The sequence below is a fragment of the Hirundo rustica genome, chromosome Z (assembly GCF_015227805.2).
Source record: "Hirundo rustica isolate bHirRus1 chromosome Z, bHirRus1.pri.v3, whole genome shotgun sequence".
In the NCBI taxonomy this organism is placed as follows: domain Eukaryota; kingdom Metazoa; phylum Chordata; class Aves; order Passeriformes; family Hirundinidae; genus Hirundo; species Hirundo rustica.
Genome location: NC_053488.1, coordinates 22,918,705 through 22,938,999, shown reverse-complemented (window position 1 = coordinate 22,938,999; position 20,295 = coordinate 22,918,705). Strand labels below are relative to the sequence as shown.

The window sequence follows — 20,295 nt, the reverse complement described above, 5'->3', positions numbered from 1 at the left end:
GCAGTTAAAAGTAAACCTGAAAATTAGATTAGTGAAGGAACTAGGTCAGCAGAAATGAACTCCTCTCTCTCCAGTACGATAAGGATCACTGCCTACCCTAACAAAAAAACCCCCAACATTACATACATGCATAGGTATATGTAGAAAATTGCATCACACTCCCCTTTATGCTTTTAGTAACCGCATCAGAACTAAAACCTTCACCCTGTACAAGTAAACCTACTACCTTCAGAGTCTGCACGTGGCACTAATGAAGCAAAAATGCGTGTCTAACTCAGACTGTACGCTCCCATACGTCACAGCAGACTCCAGCAGCCATCTGCTAGAAGGATGCTGTGCCTATATATAGCCAGACACCACCACAAGAGAAAGAAAAACTCATTTCGGCACTTAATTCAGCGTGTGCACTATTGGCAGATCTGCAAGCACGTTTTTTTTACCAGCTAAACAAGCGTTCGCTCCACAAATATCCTATCTAAAAATGATACAAACTTCAATGTAAAATTATCTGGAACAAGAAAGTAACTTGGTTGTTAAAAGGAGCACTAACAGGTGGGTAAGCAGCTTCCACATACACAGATTTTATGGGCCATTTGCAAGCACAGTTGATTTCATCCCAATTTAATGCCAGTCTGCCAAAACAGCAAATAGAAAAAAAAGAAAAAAAAAAAAAAAAAAGGGGGGGGGGGGGGGGGGGGGGTGGAGATCCCAGCAAACCAGCAAACTGTATTCAGTACATTCCTAAAAGATGGCAAGTCCAATACAGATACACCTCAAGAGACCAAGGACAATTCAGAGATAACCTGGGAATCTTGGACAATGAGCCAGCTGCAGCCCTGGTGAGAGTTTCTCCTTCAGAGGCTCACAAACTGGACACACCTCAGGACCTGGGAAGAGACATGCTGGAATGAAGAACTGAAAACTCCTCATAGGAAACCAAATGGCTGCTACCATTATTTTTCAATTCTCTTCTCCTCAAAAACAGGAGTAATGGGGCCAGCAAAAATCAGGCCAGAGGTAGAAGAGCCGTGCAATTGCATTTGACTTTTCTTTTATATTTAAATTATTTGGAGGGGGGAATTTAGTGAACAAACCTGGATACGCCTGGGACAGCAGAGGGAGCTGCGAGTCTGTGTTCCTCTGCAGGTCTATTTAATTGCGCTGAATATTTGGACAAAAGCACACAAGCGTACTTGCACATCAGCACAGAAAGATGCCTGCATGTCTAATAAGCCACAGAAAAGAGAGTTCATAACAAAGCATTAAACAAGGAGCAACAGATAACTGTCACCTTCTCTCACTAGATAATAAAAATAGTTACACCATAAACACAAAAAATCTTTTGAAAGACCCTTGACAGCACTCCCTCCTGGAACTATCACCATAGCAATGAGCATCCATGTACAAGGGAAGTACCACTGAAGCCTGTGTTTGATATTTTTGAGTAACTAAAAATACAAACTGTCAAAAATACAAACGGGTGATGTAGAATGAGGCACACAAACCTAAAGAGCCTTCAATGAAATTAAAGGTGGGAAATTCTATCTGCGACTCTTTAATACACCACGAAAGAATCCTTTTACCAGGCAGCATACATTGAATGAGCGCCTGCAGACAACAATAAACACATCTAATAGCTGCTGTATCCAACAATTCCTAGTTAGACCACATTGCATGCGTTTGTGTAGAGGCTCAGCAGCAGAATTGTGTGAAATCTGGACAAAGATGCCTGTAAAAGAGAAGGCAGTAAAAAGCCACACTGGCAGGGCCTTATAGGAAACCTAAGACTCGGAAAGCAGAGAATTTTGAATGTTAAGATTTAGGCACACAGCAGCACTCTGGGGAGGGATGCTTGCAAAGTGAAAAACTGTGTCTCCTCAAGCTGATGCCATTAAATACATCTTATTTCCATGCCATTCAGATCAAAGTTAAGATTAAACGAAGGCGGGAAGAGTTTTAAAATTCCTTTCCTAGATGCAGATGTCAGGAGCACACACAAAAACAGGTGCTGGGTGTATTGATCCTACTGAATACACACTGAGTGGGTACTTGAGCATGAACCAAGCATCTGTGTCTGGGAGATGGAAAGCACTTTGTAAAAGGCTGTTTTATGCTAAACAAATTCATCAGGTTATGTTTTTATTTTGAATATTTTAAAGCATCTTGCACATTGGGGTAGACTTGAAAAGAAATTATATGGACAAGTTGGCATTAATTGCACAAAGCTACCATCTCCATAGCTGCAGATTGTCTGTGGGCTCATTTAGGAGCACTCCAAGCTATGGAAAACCATCCTCAATAAAACGTGCTCTAACTGCTGCACCTTAGAGAAATGGAGATCCTGCATTCTGAAGGTGGTTCAGGTCCCAAGTAGACAAACAGACAGGAAAATTTCTTCTCAGCATCAGGGAAGAGACAAATCTAACACTGCAAATTCATACCAGAGTATGTATCCAAACAGGCTGAGACACACGACGCTTGCTGACATTGACAAGAAGGCTTTAATAGCACATGTAGAAGAGAAAAAACAGGCACCCTTTGAAAATCTGGCTATAGTTTGAAGTAGCCCCTGAGACTGAAGTTTTCATTTTCAGTAACAGACTATGAGGAAAATCTGGATCAGAAATCAAACTCTGCACTGTGTTTGCTTGTGGAATCTTTTTTGGCTTTCTTCAATGAGGAAAAAAATTAATCCCTACAGGAGATGACAAGATGCCTTTTAAACTACATACCTCATTTCTGACTACAATTACCTTTGAACAGTCTGGCACAGCTGCACGCTCCTATTTGCTTTTTTTTTTCATTAAGCGTTCCTCTATTATTTGTACCCATCCTACAGAATTTATGCCTGGCAGTGATGCACATTCCCTTGTCTACAATTCTTCCTAGATATACAGGATAAATTGCAATTAGATTTTTGTAATTGTAGATGATTAACTCAAAACAAGCTGTTAATGATATTAAAAAAAAAAGTTTTTTCAGTTCTTGATGAAATTATTTATTTTACTTCTCACTTCAGCAAGTTTTGTATCTTAAAGGTATTTCACAATTTCCTTTAAAATACCAGGACATTTTTAAAGTATGTTTTGTTTACTTGAAGACTGAAATCAAATTCTATGCTGTGAGATTTGCTAGAAGAGCTCTCATGTATGAACTAGAAGTCAGAGAGGGCTGATCTTCCATTAGTTTTCTGCTGGCATTTGCCGTAAAAAGAACTGTTTGATAGGTCAATTAAAAAGCAACCACCACCACAAAAAAAAAAACCCAAACAAAACAAAACAAAACAAAACACACACACACACACACACACACACACACACACACACACACACAAAAAAAAAAAAAAAAAAAAAAAAAACACCACCACTATCATGTGCATAATGGAAAAACCCCTCTAAAAATAAAAAGATTAAAAAAAAACCACGATGAGAGACAGTTAAAAAATGGATGTATATCCTCAGTTCTTCCTCTTTTCTAAGATATGGCCACACACTTACACACTTCCTCTCTGTACTGAAGAAAACATCACTTACATATTCAAATGAATAAAAGAGACAAATGGACTTGCCTTCCACAGCCTCTTTAAGCCTTACATTAGAGTAAATTATTTAGGGACCATTCATCTGGTAACCTTTGTCAAACTGAAGATGGCATATAGGAAGAAAAATTTCCAAGCGTTTTGCTGCCAAACTTTGTAACCAGCTGGCACGGCACCTTGAGACTGCTCGAACAAAGAGTAACTTTGAAAAACTACAGTAAATTAAACCAGGGGAATGAAGAGAGGGTGGGGAATCTTTTGAAATCTGTGACTCTCATTTTGTTAACAGCACAGGTTTTCCTCATTTTTCCCTGTTAGGAGATGTAGATATTTGCAGGTTTTTGGTAAACTGTTGCCAAGAAGCCCTACAGATGTTCTAGGTTACATTTTTCCTCCAAGGGGCTTAATGCTGCTGCATCTTAAACATGTCATGACTCTCCATCTTTTTTGTTACAGTGATAATACTTTGATCACTTCAGTTTGTGTGAAAATGAAAGAAAAAAGCCTCTGAATACAACAAAGATATGCCAGTAACTCACAGCAGCCAAACACCTGGTTAAGCAGTGAAGTATTCCAAGGAAACTAACAACTCCTGCTGTTCTGGAGAAAAAAGGGTTTATCTCTTTTCAGTGAAAAGGGACCTCAAAGAGAAAAATTAAATTAGTACAACAAAGTAAAAAAATAAGAAAAAATAATGTATTAGATCCTTAGTCTATAAATGAATTATCGGTTCTTCCAGTACTCTCAGAAGAGAGAAGGTTATTTTTTGGGGGTATTCTCTTGTCGCTAATGAAGGAGTTGTTCAAAGCTCATCTTGTCCACCATTCTTTGGTCAAAAGAATACCTACAGTTACAGTGCAGGACAAGAAGCTGTTACTTTCTGAGAAAAGGAGAAAACCTTGCCAGTTTTTATTTGTTGCTTTCCTAATAAGCCTGAATCTTCTTCCCCTGTTAACTTCAATGCAACAGGGTAGGACAGAAGGAAAGTACAATAGTGTACTGTCTGAAGTTTTAAATAGCAAGAAGGATAGAGGTAAAGAGCTAAACATTGGCTTAACTCTGCTTCCAATTATTTCAGTGATGGTCTGCTCTGATTACACTGAAGGAGAGGTGCAATGAAGAGGTAGTTAGAAAAAAAGGTAACTGTCACCAACCATGGAAGATCTACCAGAGAGAATGGGTAATGCATCATTTACATCAACTCCAAATAAAGACCGAAGTGATGTTCTGATCTTAATTCAAAAAGTAACAAGCAGCACCTAGAACAAAGAACTAAAATTAAGATTTTGTGAAAACTCCATTTTGCAGAAGGCTAAGAGATGGCACATAAAACCTGAATCGTCTTCAGGAAGTCAGCTCCTAAACTTTGAGTAATAACAGGTCAGCATAACTACTGAGTTGACTCATAAAACACAGCAGTCAATGAATTTTACCTTTCCTGCAGAAAAAAAGCTCTTAATCTGAAACAAACACATGAACAAATACACTTGGCAGGCAACAGCACACTGTCAAGAAGATATAATGACCCTGTGAAGCACTTAGAAGTGAAGAGAAAAATTACCTTAGCCCTATACTGCTGCCATTCATCATTAGAGCAAGTTCTCTGGGTGCTTCAGCTATGGGCACATCATCTGAGCCAGATACATGGCCTCTAATCCTGGAAGAAATGAGTTAGTTGGTTCTGCAGCTAGACAAATCACACCAGGAACTCACCACTAAAACGTGACCTACGTTTCTACAAATGAGGCACTTATACACATTAAATGCAGAAGCTTTCGCAATTATCTCCACACTTTCAAATATATTTTAGTATTGCAAGGCTGGTTCAGGCCCAGTGCCTTTGCTTCTAAGGGTTACCACTGGGACATCCTTAGCCAGTATAACTCAGTTGAGTGCTAGCACTTCAGCATTAGAAAGGGAAAACAATAGGGAAAAATCTGCAGTCTTTTTGTTAGAGAAAGAGAAAAGTTTCATCTACAGATTTGTCATGGGTTGCCACAGTTTGGTCTTTAGTTAAGGAGGAATATGGAGTGTTACCCTGTCAGGACTTTGGAATTGTTTTAGAAAGGACAGGGACCTATCAGAGGCTAACTTGAGGTACTGGCATCTGCTTTGACCACTGAGAATGCTGAAGGCGATTTTGGGCAGTACCCCTATAAGTTCTGATTTTGTTCAGGTCAGCCATTTTCTTCCTGGCCAGCTGAACAAGTTCCGTGGAGTCGGGCCTGCTGCTCCGCCATCCTCCCCCGCTTTGGGGGCGGCCCGAGGCCTGGCTGGGCTCCGTCGGCTCCTGCCGGGGGGGGGAGAGGTTGCGGTTTAACATCATCTGCTTTAAAAAGCTCCTCGGAGCAGGGAGGGATCTCTGCCGGGTCCCTGATAACAGCCACGGGCCCGGTTGGGCCGAGGCTGGCCCGACTGTCACCGAGGGGTGGCAGAGCTCTGCTGCCCTCCCCTCCTCCGGTGATTCCCGGGCTGAGAGGAGGAGAGCGGAGGGGGAAACTCCGCGGATGCGAGCGCATGGCCACGGCCGGCCTGGGCAGATCTAACGCGATCCTGGCAACAGGAAGCGTCCAGGGCCGATCCCTTCCCTGGGAGAGACGGGAGACAGAGTGCACGTAGAAAAGAGACCGCATGAAGTACGGGGAGCAAGAGTGAAAGAAGTGATAAAGATTGTTAGAAGGAGGGATTGAGGATGTGGACATTTTTAACCGGACTTCTCTGGTGTAAACTACAGAGAAATGGACTGTTTCTTGTAACATCTTAATATTGTTTGGGGGAATGCTGGTTCTAGTCAAAGTTGGGGATTGATATGACTGAGATTTAAGTGGGAACCTTAAAGCCTGTCGTTCCTGGGGTAAAAGGAGGTCTCAGCCTTTGAGACAAAGATGATTTTAGAGAGAAAGTGATTTGAAGCCCTCAGCTCCTGAGGTAAAAGGAGGTATTTATTTATTTTAAGATAAAGACAATTTTAGAGATAGAAGAAGAAAATCCTTGTTTTAGACTAGAAGAAGCATTCTCAAACAGTACCCCAGATACACTGAGAGGCTCATGAGTATCCAAGGGAAAGGCTGCTAATGGGTGGAACAGCACAATCTGAAAAAACTCCGGGCAGTTGCAGATTTACCCACAAGACTGTTTTTGTCTTGTGGTGAATGTCTCCATAGGACTAGAGAGACTCCTCTCCCAAAGTGATGAAAGATTATGTTTAAATGGTGAAACTGACTGAAACTCACAGGTTGTGTCTCTCTATGTTGTTTGTAACAAAGTTAACACTTTGTAAGGGGAAGAAAGAGTGTTTTGAAGCTTCAGTTTGGTTTTTTTGGTTTTTTTCAACTTTTCCATTCTTTTAGTGTGTGTTAATAAAACAATTCGTTTATTTTTAAGCTTGAGCCTGCTTTGCTTCTCCTGACCCTCTCCCACAGAAAGAGAGTAAACACTAAGACCACTACACTAAATTTAGCAAACAGAATTTGGCAAACATAAAACCACTACATTTTTTAATGTTTCTGCCCAGTTTTAACTAAAACTACTCCAAGATTACAGCACCAGAGCTCAAAGCTCATCATGTGTAAGCCACATTAGAACAAAATTGGTATAAGATGGTTGTATGTCCTCAAACTATGGGCCCCCAAATGATGTTGTTTTTAACAGATCACTGCACCTTTGCCGTTCTAACAAAAACAGAAAAGTCAAGATAGAGGTATTTCTTTTTTATTTGACTAAAATTCCAGTTTCCCTCACTGGTCTGCTCCAGTGAGGCTTGAACCAGGAGGAGCCACTGAACTGCATATACACACACCATTTTTGATAGCAGAGCAACTATTTCACATAGAGAGTAACTGCAAACTGAAAGTACTACGGTCACGAGGTTAAATAGAGAAATGTGGAAAACTGAAAGCAGTTATGATGCAGTGTGGCAAAAAAAGGATCAATTCACACTTTAGTTAAAAGATTAGAAAAGTTAATTGCCAATAACTACAAGTGGTCAAACCTCTTATTTTTCATTCAATATCAATGGACCTTAACCAGTGCTCCACCCAGGCAGAAGGACAGAAAGAAACACTATCTGGAAATGGATTTTTCTTGTATTGTTTTTTATACTGTTATGATGTTCTAACTTGGTTAGAACCTCCTGACAATGAAGTAAAGGGTATTTTAGCTTAGCTAAACTAATTTTTATTGTTAGCAGTATATAAAATTACCCTGTTACCAAGTGCAAAAGTGAATTATGTATCTGGAACTGAATAAAAACTGTGCTGCCTAAGAGATTTACCTCTAAATATCCAACATTTAATTCTAAAGATACTGAAATATTTTTAAGAGAAAGCACATTATATTCTAGTTGTTTTCTTAGAGAGAACATGGCAAATCTGACTTCACATGCACCTCTGAAGAGATCACAAAAATACAAAGTCCTCAGATTGATCATATATGATTTTTTTCATAGAATTCTTTTTAGGTAACTAAACTCTGTAAACCATAAAGGTTGCTGGTTTTTTGCCTTTTTTTTTTTTTTTTTTTCCCCCAGGAAAAAAAAAAGCAGCTATAATAGATAAAATGGTACTAACAACCACATCTTTACAGATATTTAAGGTGCATTTGTTTCTGAACTTATGCCTCCAAACCTGAAAAATTTCCATTAGGAAAAAAAAAATCCACCAAAAAACTCAGTTTGCATGTCCTTCACATCTACTTGTTTTTCATTAGAGAGATGCATGCACAGAATTAAGGTATTTGATGATTAAGAATCCATCTGTTCCTACTTAATTCTCACCTGAAGTCATAATCCTTTGTTAGCAACCTCAGTCATTTTCAACACACAAATTTGTGATTTCCTCTAAGACAGGTACTTTTAAAGCCACATAAACACGTTATTTTCAATGTAAATAACAATTCAAGAAGACAAACAAAAAAAACCCCACCCAACACCTGGATTACAGCACTCTCTTTTACAGTTTGAAAAGTGACTGCGGGGCTGAAATGAAGAAGGGAAGGTGATGTATTCCTTCATGGTGGTTATAGTACACAGATGGAGAAAGTGGGTCATCTAATGCAGATTCTCATGGGGTGGTGTCAGCAGCTGCTATATTAAAACAGTATAGAATTATCCATCCCATGAAACACTCCTACTGTCTCTTCCAAAAGACTGCAGATTTTTCCCTATTGTTATTCCTTTCTAATGCTAAAATGCTAGTACTCAGCTGAGTTACAGAGGCTAATTTAACCTGTTACTATTCGCTGTTCTGTTCACTTTAATAACATCATACCAAAAAAAAAGTTGTTCTCTCTTTCTCAAAGATGCTATTTACATTGTCAGGAAAGTGTTACCTTCTGGAACAAACTCACAGGCCTTTCAAGCCACATCTTACATTTCTATGGCTGTTCCATCTTCCTTCAAGTTTTAAGCACATACTGTGCCTCAGTCTTGGCATTCTCCCTTTTCACTAACATCACTGGAAAGAAAATGTCTTTGTTACACTGAGCTTCCCTCTTCTTCCATAAATATTTGGGGGAAAAATATATATTCCATACATAAAAATACATATATACACATACATACACATATATACGTGTGTATATATGTGTATGCAAAGATCTCCATCTTTTATGTAAAACACGCTCCCCCAGTCTCGACCTAGGAGGGTGCAACACTTCACAGCTGACCTTTCCAAGGAAAGAAGGGAGAATGTCACATCTATGTCATACATCCTTACACTGCCCCTCTTGCCAAATGTCTGTATTCCTTTCAAGTACCTGCACTAACATCAGTCTCTCATTTTCTTCTACTGCTTCTCTTTTCCAATGTAGTCTTTTAGCGGTGCTTTTCTTCTGCCTTCCTTTCTACCACATACTGTTTTCCTCTGCTGCTTTACACAGCTATCATGCTGCTTCCCAACAGTATACACTAACATACTAAAGTGTCCTCTCCTCTGAAACACTCTTAGAAATTTCTGCCATAAGCCTTGCCTGTCTTGTTCTATTCTATCTCTGCCTTGTTCTATTCTCCTGCTTAAATCAACTATTGCCCATATGCTCATTAGAAATTTTAAAATTTTTTTTAGAATTGTAAGTCTCAAAATCACCTGTTATAATCCATATGGGATTGATGGAGTTGCTGTTGTTTTAGGAGCAGTTTTGCTTCTTGCTTAGTCAATAAATGTTGGAGTCGTTCCTTTTCAATTTCCAGCTCCATTTTTTGAAGAAGCAGTTTCTGCCTTCTTTCTTCATACAACCTTTTAGCCAGCTCTGTTTCCTTAGTCTCTGAGCCCATGCTGTGATTCAGCCCAGAACGTCGACAGGGCCTGGAATGATCACAGGTTTTGTGAATTGTCCCAGAGTGTTTTCTAAGTACCTGGCTGACATAGCAGCTCTCCTCCATGCTTCCTGAGCTCCCCACATGCTTCCAGGTACAGCCATGACTCACTTGCTGAGGGTATGTGCTCTGAAATTCACTTGCTCTCTGGTCCATCTCCTGAGCTTGCTTTACATGCTGAGGGCTCCTCTGCTTGGCTGAGGAAATCACATTGTTGCACTTTCTGTGCAGGTCATTTTCCATTGGACACTCCTTCAGATGCTCCTGATGGTTGTAATGCATTTCATGGTTATTCCCGCAAGGCTGAGACAACACAACATGGGCTGGGCTTCCACCCTTCGGTGCTCTACTGTTCTTACGAAGACTCCAAGGTCCCCCAATACCCAAGTAGGAGCTGTCCAGCCCCAAAGAAGGCTGTTGGCACAAGCTCTTCTCACTGGATACCTGCAATAGGAGAAACAATTTCCTGTAAATCACTAAAATTCATCTTTGTTCACCAATTTCCCTTGGTAAATGTGTTCTCTTCAAGACAGAGCTGCTAGTCCATGTTGATGGACCTACAGCCGAACCCAACAAAATGTTTACATGAACACAGACACAAATTTGCTATCAAATCTACACTTCATTCCATCTACACAAGCATAATAAATGTTAAACTACCGTCTGCAGGATCCTCAGCATAAAATGAGTCACTTCAGAGTATCAAGTAGTTGTGAGCATCTAGGGTTACATAAAATCAACTTGAAGAGTGGCAAAAAACATTAAATGTTAACGTTTGAAAATGTTTAATTTTGAATACTGAGCCAAAAAATCCATTCAGCCACTATAAATACTCTTTGATTGGCTATTACACAGCAGGAAATTTGATGTAAAACATTTCACCTTGTACTGAATGGTATATTACTTACTGCTGGAAATTTGATGAGAGTTTTTGAAATATCTTTACAGAAACACAGATAAAAACCAACTACTTTCTGTAAAAAATGGTTGTACATCAAAAGCTGTCATTTAAATACAAAACCTGTTTAAATACAGCTACAAACGTTAGCGATTTTTCAATTAAGCTGGGCAAGTGATTATAGTCTGATAAAACTCTGAAGAAAACAAGCAACTGTAATTCACATTTGTCAAGCCAGTACAAGTAAATTCTAGTGGTTTTGTTATAGTCATGGATATTATGTAATAGACATCACAATCCTAGTTACATCCTGGAGTATCTTTGCACTAAGGTTCATCTAGGCAGTTAAACATTTGAGCTTTTATGCACATCACAATGACAGTGTATCAGGCACACACATTTATTTTGCTAGAACTGTGCATTAATTTTAATAACAAATTGAAGTTATGCTCCTCCAGCCTTTTGGACCTTCCACAAAGATATGGGGCTTTTTAATTACAGAAGCCAGATTTGTTAAAGATAGCAAAACCACTGCAGTGTAAGTGATTTAGCAGGGAAATCTGGAATTCACTGATGGAAAAAAAAAAAAAAAAAAAAAAAAAGTATTATTTGCCCTCTGGGAATGCTTACAATAGATAGGTATTGTGCACATAGAGTGCAAGAGTCTGTGTCAGCCAGACCCAAAACATTTGGGAATGCAAGCAAGCATCCAGCAATGATTAGAAGAGAGACACAATACAAATCTATGCAGCATTTATATGTATAATTTAGATTCTTTTTTTAATAAACAAACAAAATACCAAATATACTCAGCTGCCCTTCAAGACAACCAATTACAAGTTTCTTGTAGACTTCACAGAATGTAAATTAATGTGGATTAGCACCTGAATACTGATATTTTATTATTTCCAGTTTTGTGAATACAAATATATCCTATCTGCCAAGTGATTGAAAGCCAAGGATGTCATGTTTTGCCCCAAAGGGCCCAGTGAGTTGGAGGCATTTGCATTACTGTCAGTGCTAAATGTCTGAAGAAAGTCTGGTGCTTGGACTGGGTGAAAAGTGCAGGACACTAAAATATTTTAAAGTCAGAGGGGCTGGCAGGGCAACTGAGCAGAAATGCAACTTGCTGCCAAAAAGACAGAGTTTTGTTGTTTATTATTTGTAGCATGCCATCCTTGTCGGCAATATTTTCTAGACATATAAAGGCTACAGAGCCCTTTTAATCTGAATTAGACAATACAGAAAAGTCTCTCATTTCCCACATCATCTACTTCTGGTTATAGAGCATTTAGGGCACCTACAGGAAGAGGTTTCAAGGTGGAGTGTTTCCCAGTCCCCATGGACAGCAGAAGGTCTCAGACCTGAAGATATTCTTAGTGCATCCTGTCAGGGCTGGCAGTGTAGGGTGGTCACAGAAAGCAAACTCCTGTCTTTCTACAGACCATAAACAGTTAAAAAGAACACACATGAAAAAAGTAAACTCAAAAGATGAAACATCTGAGAACACCTTTATTTTAGTAGTTTGCTGACTGAAGAGACAAGAGAATGTTAAGAAGTCTAAGCACATGAATGAAGATGTTACAAAATAATCATCAGGTTTAAGAATAAAAGTCCACATTGCAAATTAACTTCATGGCTGAGACTCCATTAAGAGTCCCTGAAGGCCCTAAAAGAGAGGTACCAGTTAGCATTTGTTGACCTTGGCCACCATTAAGTCTGCCCTGATGGTCTCAGAAATGGCATTGACATTTAAAGACTTCATAACAAGGCAGAGAAACTTTAATGTTATTTCACAGTTACAATATGTTTGCAGGGGGGAAGATTCTCATTAATGTCATTGAATGTGAGTGGGCTTTTCTTATTCCTTTAGAAGGAAGAGGTCATGTTAGGCAGAAGACTGAGTTCCAAAATGCCTTTGATGGCTACTCAGTACTTTTCAGGGTCTAACTCCAAAGAAGAATTAACTATTGGAAGCCAGAAACTAGTCAACAACATTTTTAGTAATTTGTGGGATTTCTGCTAAAGCCTTAATTAAAAATACAGCTGGATGGTGGACATGGCAGGGAAAATGGACTGACATTTACACATATGAGGGGTCAGAAGAGACCAGTGCATGACATGAAAGATCTGTAAGATGCAGGTCAGGTAAAGGGGAAAAGTAGAGGAAAGAAATATTCCAAAGACCCACCTACTACTGTGAGTCTAAAGACACACAAGCATAAGGAATAAGGTAATTTTACAAGATGAGTTTAAGAAAGGTATTGCCTATGGGACACAGGGAAACCATGACAGACCATGATGGAACAGCTGTGCTTTCTCCTCCATGGAGCTCTTCCAGGCTTGCTGTGCTGTATTTAAAGATACACATTCTTTTAACTGAGGCTTAGACAAACTCAGACTGCTCCTTGTAAGGTAAGAAGTTAATAAGACTTGGTCAGATGTGAAACTCTTGTGAAACAAGGAGACACTAAAAATGGTATTAATAATCCTTAGAAGGATTTAAAGATGAAGACATGTGTGGAATAAAGACACAAAGTCTTTTTACTGTAACCCCAGAAATTTTTGTTCAGGGATTCAGAACAGAGCTTAAACAAACAGCCAGTCCTTAAAACTTCCTATGAAGAGACAAACAGTGCATCACTTTTATGCACGCAGCATTATGATCACTGCAAATTGTTCTTAAATGCAACTTTATGTGCTTTGCAGTTCTAATTCACAGCGCAGGCAGAGGAAGCACAGTTACAGACTAACTCCATCACAAAGGGCTTTGTACTGCAAAGGACAAACTAGCAACTGAGCATATCTTTACAAGATCATCACAGGCAAGGTCCTGACAGATTTTATTATATGTACAAACCTGTTTAAGAATCAGCCCGAAATCATTACCTTGAGAAGTCCTGCACTTTGAGGGACAAAAGCTAGAATCCCAGCAAAATACAATGCTGTTAGCAGAGAGCAAAATTGCTAGAGATGTTTACAGTCTTAGGAGTTTAGTTCATAGGACCGGGTTTGTAGTTTTTAGCTGAAGTATGTCTGAATACAGGGAAAAGAGACAATGAAGTAAAATAATTCTCAGTTCTATCTTGAGGACATTTTGCTGGATTTTCAGCTCAGGAGGTTCTTTTGGTGGAGTAGAAAGAGTGGAAGGAACATATGGATTCAGAACTAGTCACTTGTCCTGATCTAAGTCGGGACCCTGAAGGAAACCAAGAATGAATAGAAGCAGCAACCAGAGGAGAAATACAGAGATTTAAAAAATTTTAAAGATGACACAGAGACTACCACACACGGAAACACCTTCAAGAGCACCAAGGGCACATAGTTAAGATTTTTCACCAGTTCTTTGGACATGGTCAGCAAAATTTATTAGGAAAAATTTGTTCACTAGAAGCATTGTCAAGTCCTGGCACAGGCTGTCCAGGGCAGTGGTGGAGTCACCAACCCTGACATGCAGATGCTGTGTTTAGCGATGAGTTTTAGTGGTAGGCTTGGTGGTGCTGGGTTAATGGCTGGACTCAGAACTGGTTTACAATCTAAACAATTCTGTGATTCCATCAGTAACCCAGCTGAGTAACCCATTCCCTCACTAAGGTATACAACCTAAATCTGGAACTCAGTCACAACTCTGAATGGTTGATATATGGGTCTCATCTGAACAAAGCTTGGCTTTGGGTTTCAGGTCTATCTACAGTATGAGCACTCGCTTTTGTCAGCAAAATGAGGAGGATGTATTACAAAAAGCTTAGATAGGATACTGGGGCAACAGAAATGCTGATTTTTAAGAACAATTACATCAAATTATAGGACTATTTGAAGTACGTTACCAGTGATTAAGGAGCTATTCTTTCCAATATTCTGTAAGAATTTATCAGGGAGAATGGAAAAGCATAAAGATTTTCAAGTATATTAGTAGGATCTACTAAGGCTGTAATTTTTTTTCTTTAAATCATATATTTCTTTGTTGAAATCTGTACCATAAATAACCCAATATCAGTTATTACAAAGTGCCATGTAATAGTGCAGCAACTGTCTCTGTCACTACCTAAGATAAATACAGTAGATAACTCCTAAGGTAAGCTGACCATGTTTCAAGCAAGAAACAAAGCACTATGTATAGCTATGATTGCCATATTCCACAGAATAAAACAAATGGTCTCAAATGAAAGATACCGTGAATGACAGTCACCAACCTGTATTTTTCCTGTAAAAATCTACTGAACTCAACATACTGAACAGGTGTAGCTAAAGAAAATTAATATCACATCACAGAAAAGTGGATCTATAGATGCTAGCTGACAGCAGAGGAACACCTCCTATGTTTGTTCTGCCTTCAGTATTTTTTCTCCTCTTTGTTAAGAGGGTTTGAGTTGGCATGCCAGGTGCACAAAAAACCTGAATTCAAAGTAGCATGTGAGCATTTGCTGGCACTCAGCTTTAAGTGTATATTTTGCATTTATAAACATTCCACCCTTCTTCTCCAGCTACCCAAACACTGTAGATAATCTCTAACAAAGGCTCCCATTTCAGATCAGCTGACTGGTTTTACACTGCCTGACAAGGCACTTAATACAGTGCTCCAAGAAAACTTAAGAGAGGTGTCTGCATGCCAAGGCCTGGAAGTCACTGTGAGCAAAATGTCCATTGATCCCACATGGTACCCGCATGTGGCAGTGCAATACCTGGCCACTAAATTTAAGCAAACATTTTTGCTTTTTGAAACAAAACTGTATCATTCCTGTTTGCACTATAGAAAAATGCCACTACACTAATCTTGACAGCACCAGGTCCAACTATTAAGATTCAATGTGCTGCCAACATTATAAAAATAATTTTTTAAAAAATCCCAATCTTCTGACTTCAGTTTTTTACTTCTGCCCTTTATTTTACCGAAGAATCAGTAGTTCAAGACCTAGATAAATATTTCAAAAACTATACTATTTGTGAGCAGAGCAGGTCACTACCATTTCCCAGTGCATTTGGAGTTCATGTGAAAAAAGGGCAAAAGAGTGATGAGCTGCATTTTTAACATGGGCATACACAGAATAGTTGTCTAGCTGATAGAGAATGTGTAATGCAACATCTGCACCATACGCCTTGCCAAAGCCCATCCCAAATAAATGTAGTGCATTCTCCCTAGTGCAATTAACTCTTGTACTCTGGCAGGTTGTGCTAGAAGATCATCAAGGTAGATTACCTTCCAGCATATGAACTAAATACTTACAGGTGTTATATCATCAGTTATTACTTACAAACTTCTGCATTTAACAAGACATCCAGGCAAATGAATGATCTAATTTATGAATTATTTATAAGAATTTCACAGCACGCTCCTGGCGTCATCCATGGCCTTTTCCAGGTCATATGACACCAATTAGAGCTGAATTTTAAATTATTCAATAACCTGAACTCTCTTGTCATTTAACATATAGATATCAATGCAGTAAACAAGTTAAGTCTAATGGGCCCTGGAGGTTTGCGTTCCTCCACCCATCAGCAGCAGAGGCTGTATGCTACCACTGGAATAGAAAATAATAGAATGCAGCAGTCAAAAACATTTCCAAGGTTTTAATAAGTTATTTTGCCTCCCTTAGGGATTTTAGTATAACTTACAAGCCCTGAATCTAAAACATATTAAAGTCCTTAGCTATGTGCTTTTAAAACAAAATTAGGACATGGCAAAAGAGCAAGCCTGACACTAACCCTAATTTAGGCCCTTAATTTGAAATGTAGTGGATATTATGGAGTAAGCAAGATTTACTATGCATAACTCATTACCTTCAGGCTCTCCTACAGTAGAGCCAAAAACAGCCCCTCTCCCAACACAGACACACCTGCCTGTAAAGATAAGGCTACACAGAGGAAAATGGAAATGTTAATTTAACAGTTATCAGTTGATAGGTGCATCTCACATTCCTCACGATCTGGGTGGCAAAAAGCCGCCCACCATTCTTCTGTCCCAACAGCACTGGAGACACCAGTGATGTAGAAACCCATCAGGATTTGAGTACTGGCTTCAAGACATAACAGTTCAGAGGGGTTTAAGGTTTCACCATATCATTAAAAAAAAAGTGAATGTAACAGCCTCTGAAGCATAGATGCAAAAAAAGATATCTTAAATCCATCATTTTCCATGATGACTATAAGAAGAATAAGAGGATATCAACAACAAAGATGATGAGATGAACAGCACCCTTAGATATTTTATTCTGCCTCAGTGTGGAGTCTGCAGGAAATGCATGCCATGTCCTGGCTCTAAGTCTCATGAACCTGTGAGCACGACCCCCTATCCACTGCTGATCCACCCTGAGTCCAAGTCATACAGTAGAAAACTTTTGAGATTGGGTGTGCCCAGTACAAGCCTAAACTCTGCCTAGTACCAATAGACTTATTTTTATAGTATCTGTGTCTCAGCTTTCTGAAGGCTGCTAAACTAAATCCCAGGCTCTCCAGATGGCCACTTGCAGACCCCTGTCTTAGAGGACTCAGCAACCCCACTCATCTGCACTCACATTTCCTTTGCACAGTGCTTTGCAAGGATTAAAAAGTTTCCTAAGATCTATCCAACACCAAAAGGAAAAGGATAGAAAGGGAGATGCTCAGCTTATCCATTTAAACACTAGCAAGAAGTTCCTCTAGCTACTGCTGTCAAGATAAATGCCAAAAAAATGACGTTGAGAAAACTTCATGCCAAATAAGTAAAAACACACATATCCAAAATGTCTAGCCAGATTAGCAAGAATAAGGATTTAGATAAAGAACACAACATTGGATTTTCTGCTCCCTGACCTTATCATAAGAGGGTGCTGCAACAGAGTTCTCTGTGGTTTTTTTTAACTTTTAAAACTTTTTAAGAAAAATAGCAGAGAGGGGGGAAAAAAGACAACTGCCTAATCTCTCAGCACACATTTTAAGAACATACAAAAATAGCTATAAGGGATTTTATTTTGGTTGGCAGCCAGATTTAGCTTCATTTCTACACTGGGCAGCATTTGATTATTTCACATTAAGGGTAGTAACATGTTGGATGATAAGAGGAAAGTTCATATTGGTTTTCATTAAAGAGTAATATCCACCATGTATTTGGTTTTTCAAGGTAACTTTTTCAAAGTTATTTTAAAAAGCAAACAGTTTTCCACTGGGAATCACAAGTTTAGCATATCACAGGCTACACATGTTCCCAGTTATTGCCAGTCTCTTTAGAATTCAATCAACATTTGTTCCAAAGTCATGCTCTCATAGCTCCAGAGACAAGACAAAGGGGCAAATATACTGCGACCCTTCTAAATAGCCCTGATTACTGTGATCAAACAGAAGCCAGATACTGATGTGGAGAAGGCGCAGAGTTTGATGTGTAAAGATTACTGCAGAAGTAGGCATTGAATCACCTTTTGCCAACATGCACCTCACCATGACAGCCAGTATCACCTTTCCCCTGTATTTGCAGTAGAGATAATTCTGGTACCCACTGGCCAGGGTTGAATTGTAAGTAACAGCCACTGTTCACTCTGAAAATTACAGAAAGTTTTACCTCCTTCAGGTGTCTCCTGCGCCATCCCTGGGGTATGGATGAAGGCTTTGAACTACTTTTGCTATATAAAGAAAGGAACAGATGACATCTAGGAATTAAAAACATTTTCAGAAGTAGGGATAGTGTTTTGGGGAAAAGAAGAAAAAAATAACAACACAAAACAACCAGAAAGACATTTAAATAATAAAGAAATTCCACACACGCAAAAGCAGGACATTTTTTTGATTTTAAGAGTGGAAAGATGTGCCTACATGAGCGTACTCTGTCAGGAGTGTCCTTGCACTAAGAGCTAGACAGCATTTAGATTCTGCTAATGATCCCATCTCTGGGAAATAATTCATAAAAAGTAAACAGTAATTTTCATATGCCTGCCCTTTTGATCTTACATTTGTAGGGAGTATCCTGAGGCTAGCTGTGGGCGCCCTCATGGCTCTGGCTGATTGACCTCTAATCTGCCCCTAAAGTAACGATCATGCCAAGGAATGACAACAAGAGTTGCAGACATTTCAGTGCAATCCCATTAAAGACTGACTCACTTCATCTTGTCAAAGAAGTTTCACACAAGAAATAAAAGCTTTTTAGAAGAACTCTTTTATTTTATAATGATGCTGTTCTTCAGAACAAAGACTGGAACAAGACTAATGCACCAAGACCTGACTGGTACAGAGATTTACATTAACCGGCCAAATGCTGGTGCAAGACATGGTTACGTGGTAGACAGTCATGGCAGCAGAAAATTAAGAGCATCTACTAAAAGAATCAAGTCAGAACCATAGTACTTGACCTCTCCACATTTCAAAAAAGTACAGATACCATTTATTTTATAAGACAGCAATTGTCTAACTGACTGCTCACAGTCTCACTAGCCACACAAGGCTGTGAGCTTTGAGATCCCAGCCTGTGTGGGTTTTTTACCCCATACTAACCTTTAGTAAATACACGAGGGGTCCTTATGTCTCTCCCACAGCATATGAAGCTTAGAGAGGAAACAGCCAGACCAGAGAAGCTGACATCCAGAAACTCGCTGTCATGCCAAAACTTGCTATCATGCCAAGGTGACTAATTTATTGAAATAAAGGAATGAAAAACTACAAATTAACTTGCTGGAATCCAAAAAAATGGGACCACAGACTATTTCCTATATTAGAGTAGTACTGACAAAGCACGCATGCTCCCCACACACTGCAACAATGCAACAGAGAGATAAAGAAGTAGAAATCGAGCACTAGAGTTGCCACCAAAGTCCTTAGGACACTAAGCTGTACCTGAATGGTGGCACAACTCTATCATAGGCATATATATTGCATATATAATATGCTTCCACTTCCTGCTTCAGTCTTTCCATAGTTCATATCCATGCTCTTGTCAGATTCTCTTGCCTTAGCAAGAAGTTAACATCTTAATTTACAATTATGTAAGAAGAGCACTCTACAAATTGAAAGGATTTGAACTTTTTTGACTAAGAATAGAAGTAGCTGGAAGTTTTGTGCAAAATACAATGTGTCCTGAAGAAGTTACACCTAAGCATGATACCTCATAATCTGTTACCTAATCTGACAGTCTCTGCAGTGCACATGAGTCCCTGAGACCTCTGAGCAACGCAGGCAAATGACCTCATGGGAGTCTGGAAGGCTCAGCTTGCTGAACATAAAAATTCAAGGTTGTCCTGGCATACAGGCTGTGATTTCAGTGAGAGATTAAATGTTTTCTCTTTGGCAGGCTTGCAGTAAGTGAAACAGGTACATAAATCAACTAATGAAAGACTATATGCAAAGCTGAATCAAGGAATAACATGGAGCAAATAGCAACTTCCCATTCCCAGGGTAAGCCAGCTGTTACCTTTTGAAGCTCACCACAAAGATGCTGACTCCACAACATTCCCATCACACTTGAAATGAGAAATGGATGTTCCAGCAGACATTCCATTTATGGCTGAGGCTCCTTTAAGAACTGAGGGCATTCTGAAGTGGATTTAGTACTGTTGGAGGTGGTAACCACTGATAGAGGGAAATGAC

At 39.3% G+C, this 20,295-nt stretch overlaps 1 protein-coding gene across 13 annotated transcripts in view; it reads right to left on the bottom strand.

The window, feature by feature from the left end:
* KIAA1328 (KIAA1328 ortholog) overlaps positions 1–20,295 on the bottom strand; it is a 179,554-nt gene that overhangs the window by 51,483 nt on the left and 107,776 nt on the right. For 12 of the 13 annotated variants that reach the window (XM_040090188.1, XM_040090200.1, XM_040090195.1 and 9 more), the window contains 2 exons: positions 9,622–10,295; positions 5,100–5,195 (listed from right to left, as the gene is read on the bottom strand). In XM_040090188.1, coding sequence (XP_039946122.1) covers positions 5,100–5,195; positions 9,622–10,295 — 770 coding nt within the window. The remainder of the gene's footprint in view (positions 1–5,099; positions 5,196–9,621; positions 10,296–20,295) is intronic. The other variant, XM_040090192.2, reaches the window with a different exon arrangement.